Raw genomic sequence first — 2500 nt, 5'->3', positions numbered from 1 at the left:
CCATGTTCATTATGGGCTGTTATCCAAGCCTTGCTTCTCAGAATAGGTTTCATAAACGTACAGCACAAAGCCAGACTGAGAATACTGAGAAGCCATACGGGAAGTCATATTGAATCCATTAGCACACAACAGCCGCTGATGCACCCCTGTGGTCCCGTGTGCCGTCTCTCACCCCAGTGGAGGAGGAGGTGGGCAGTCTGTCCATCCCGGTGGTGAGGAGGGCGGGCTCGTACGGGCCGGTCTCTGTTGAGTTCATCTCCCGGGGTGTGAGCGCCACCCCCGACCTGGACTACAGCCTCGCCAACGGCTCGGTCTCCTTCGCCCACGGCCAGAACACCTCTCACATCAACGTCTCCATCCTGGACGACCTGGACAGGTGAGAGGTTTAGCAGGACTCCAGACGCTGGACTGGAGAGTGCCTGACTACGGAGTCTGTGTGTAGGAGGTTTGACGTAGTTAGTTCCTGATTGGCTAAGGCCTGGCTGGGATATGAATATGTGAGTGTACAGTATGTACAGTATGTGAAGCAGTGAACGGTTCTGACCGTGTCCCGCCTCTCTCCCAGCGAGTACGCCGAGGTGTTTGAGGTCCAGCTCTCAGGCGCAACAGGCGGAGCGGTGCTGGGCGCGTACCTAGTCGCCAGGGTTACCATCGCCAAGAGCGACTCTCGCAACGGGCTGGTGCGTTTCCTGAACGACAGCGTGATCACGCTGGCGAACCCTGACTCCGCCCTCCGACTCAGCCTGGCCCTGGAGAGGGTGAGAGGGCTGGAGGGCAACGCCACGGTGAGCCCACCGTTCCGACACACACACACACACACACACACACACACACACACACACACACACACACACACACACACACGGATGTCACTATCTTAGTCAATCTACTTTCCTTCCTTCTCCACAGATCCAGTGGTACATTCTGGGGCCCAACTCCAGAGAGGTGTTACCCCCCGTCAACACAGACATCGGGGAGCCCGTGAACGGATCGTTCCACTTCCGAGACGGGGACGGGGCGGTCCGTACCATCGACCTGAAGATCCTCCCGCACGGGGAGGTGGAGGTGGAGGAGAGGTTTGTGGTGGAGCTCCGCCTCCTGTCCGGGGACATGGACATCGACCCCCGCGCTGGCTCTGTCACGCTCAGGGTACGTCCGCGGAATTAGTGACGAAGACCGTTTACAGTGTGATGGTTCGGTTGAGCGACGTCAGGGATTTGAAATCTCCCGTTGCGTCGTCTGATTCTATTTGTGATTGTGCTCGTGGTTCTGCCGCAGATTGAGAAGTTTGGGGACCCGAACGGGATAGTCCAGTTCTCCGAGGAGGACCTGAGAGAGCGGGTCTACAGCGAGCCGGCGCACGGAGACGGACCGCTCAACATCTCCCTGCTGGTCACGCGCAGGGAGGGGGTCATGGGAAACATCACGGTCAGTACAGTAGCGTGTACTGTACAAGTAACAGGGCGGTTTGAATAAGATCAGCCAGTTCATTATCAGGAACACCTTTTTGTAAAAGCCTCTATTCTGTGTGTGTGTGTGTGTGTTACTCTTTGCGTGTGTGTGTGTTACTCACTGGGTGTGTGTGTTACTCACTGTGTGTGTGTGTGTGTGTGTGTGTGTGCGGGTTACTCACTGTGTGTGTGTGTGTGTTACTCACTCTGTGTGTGTGTGTGTGTGTGTGTGTGTGTGTGTGTGTGCGTGTTACTCACTGTGTGTGTGTGTGTGTGTGTGTGTTACTCACTCTCTGTGTGTGTGTGTGTGTGTGTGTGTTACTCACTCTGTGTGTGTGTGTGTGTGTGTGTGTGTGTGTGTGTGTGTGTGTGTGTGTGTCATCCTGAATCCGGCGCTGTGTCCCCCTCCTGTCCAGGTCCACTGGGGGATCCTGAGTGACTGGGAGACGGCGGGGGACTTCTCCTCTCTGACCGGCTCCCTGGTCATCCTGGACGGCCAGAGGGGGGCGGAGCTGCTCCTCTCCCTGCTGCCCGACGACACGCCCGAGCTGGAGGAGCTCTACACGGTCCGACTGACCGCCGTGGAGGGGGGCGCCACCCTGGACGCCGACCTCAACCGCACCAGCGTTCGCCTCAGGTCAGCTCCGTCAGGCTAGATGCTCATCCACGTGTTACACACGTATAATTACTGTCTTATTTATGAGGATACTTCATGTAATTAGTTCGTCGGTACTACTTTTCTGATACCAAATCCCATCTGGTTTTTGACCTTCCCAGGGTGCGTGCCAACGACGAGCCCCACGGCGTGTTCTCCCTGGAGGCGGAGCGCCAGGCGGTGGTGGTGGCGGGCAGCGGGTCGGAGGTCACCCGGGTGCTGACCCTGAACGTGACGCGGCAGGCGGGGGCGTTTGGCGACGCCAGCGTGGGCTACAGGGTCAGCGGAGGGGGCCTGGAGGGGCTGCTGGGAGAGCAGGCCGTGGGGAGGGTCCTGCTGAGGGATGGACACGCCTCCGCCTCCGTCTCTCTGCCAATCAGCAGTCAGGTAAGAC

At 58.2% G+C, this 2500-nt stretch overlaps 1 protein-coding gene across 1 annotated transcript in view; it reads left to right on the top strand.

Moving 5' to 3' along the window:
- adgrv1 (adhesion G protein-coupled receptor V1) overlaps nucleotides 1–2500 on the top strand; it is a gene marked incomplete at both ends in the record, with an annotated part of 65147 nt that overhangs the window by 48673 nt on the left and 13974 nt on the right. The window contains 6 exons of the mRNA XM_084456878.1: nucleotides 178–376; nucleotides 566–785; nucleotides 910–1149; nucleotides 1279–1428; nucleotides 1868–2088; nucleotides 2229–2493. Coding sequence (XP_084313004.1) covers nucleotides 178–376; nucleotides 566–785; nucleotides 910–1149; nucleotides 1279–1428; nucleotides 1868–2088; nucleotides 2229–2493 — 1295 coding nt within the window. The remainder of the gene's footprint in view (nucleotides 1–177; nucleotides 377–565; nucleotides 786–909; nucleotides 1150–1278; nucleotides 1429–1867; nucleotides 2089–2228; nucleotides 2494–2500) is intronic.

Source organism: Borostomias antarcticus (assembly GCF_949987555.1).
Source record: "Borostomias antarcticus genome assembly, chromosome: 23".
NCBI classification, from domain to species: domain Eukaryota; kingdom Metazoa; phylum Chordata; class Actinopteri; order Stomiiformes; family Stomiidae; genus Borostomias; species Borostomias antarcticus.
The sequence above is the reverse complement of the archived record's forward strand: the minus strand, read 5'-3'. Positions and strand labels throughout refer to the sequence as shown.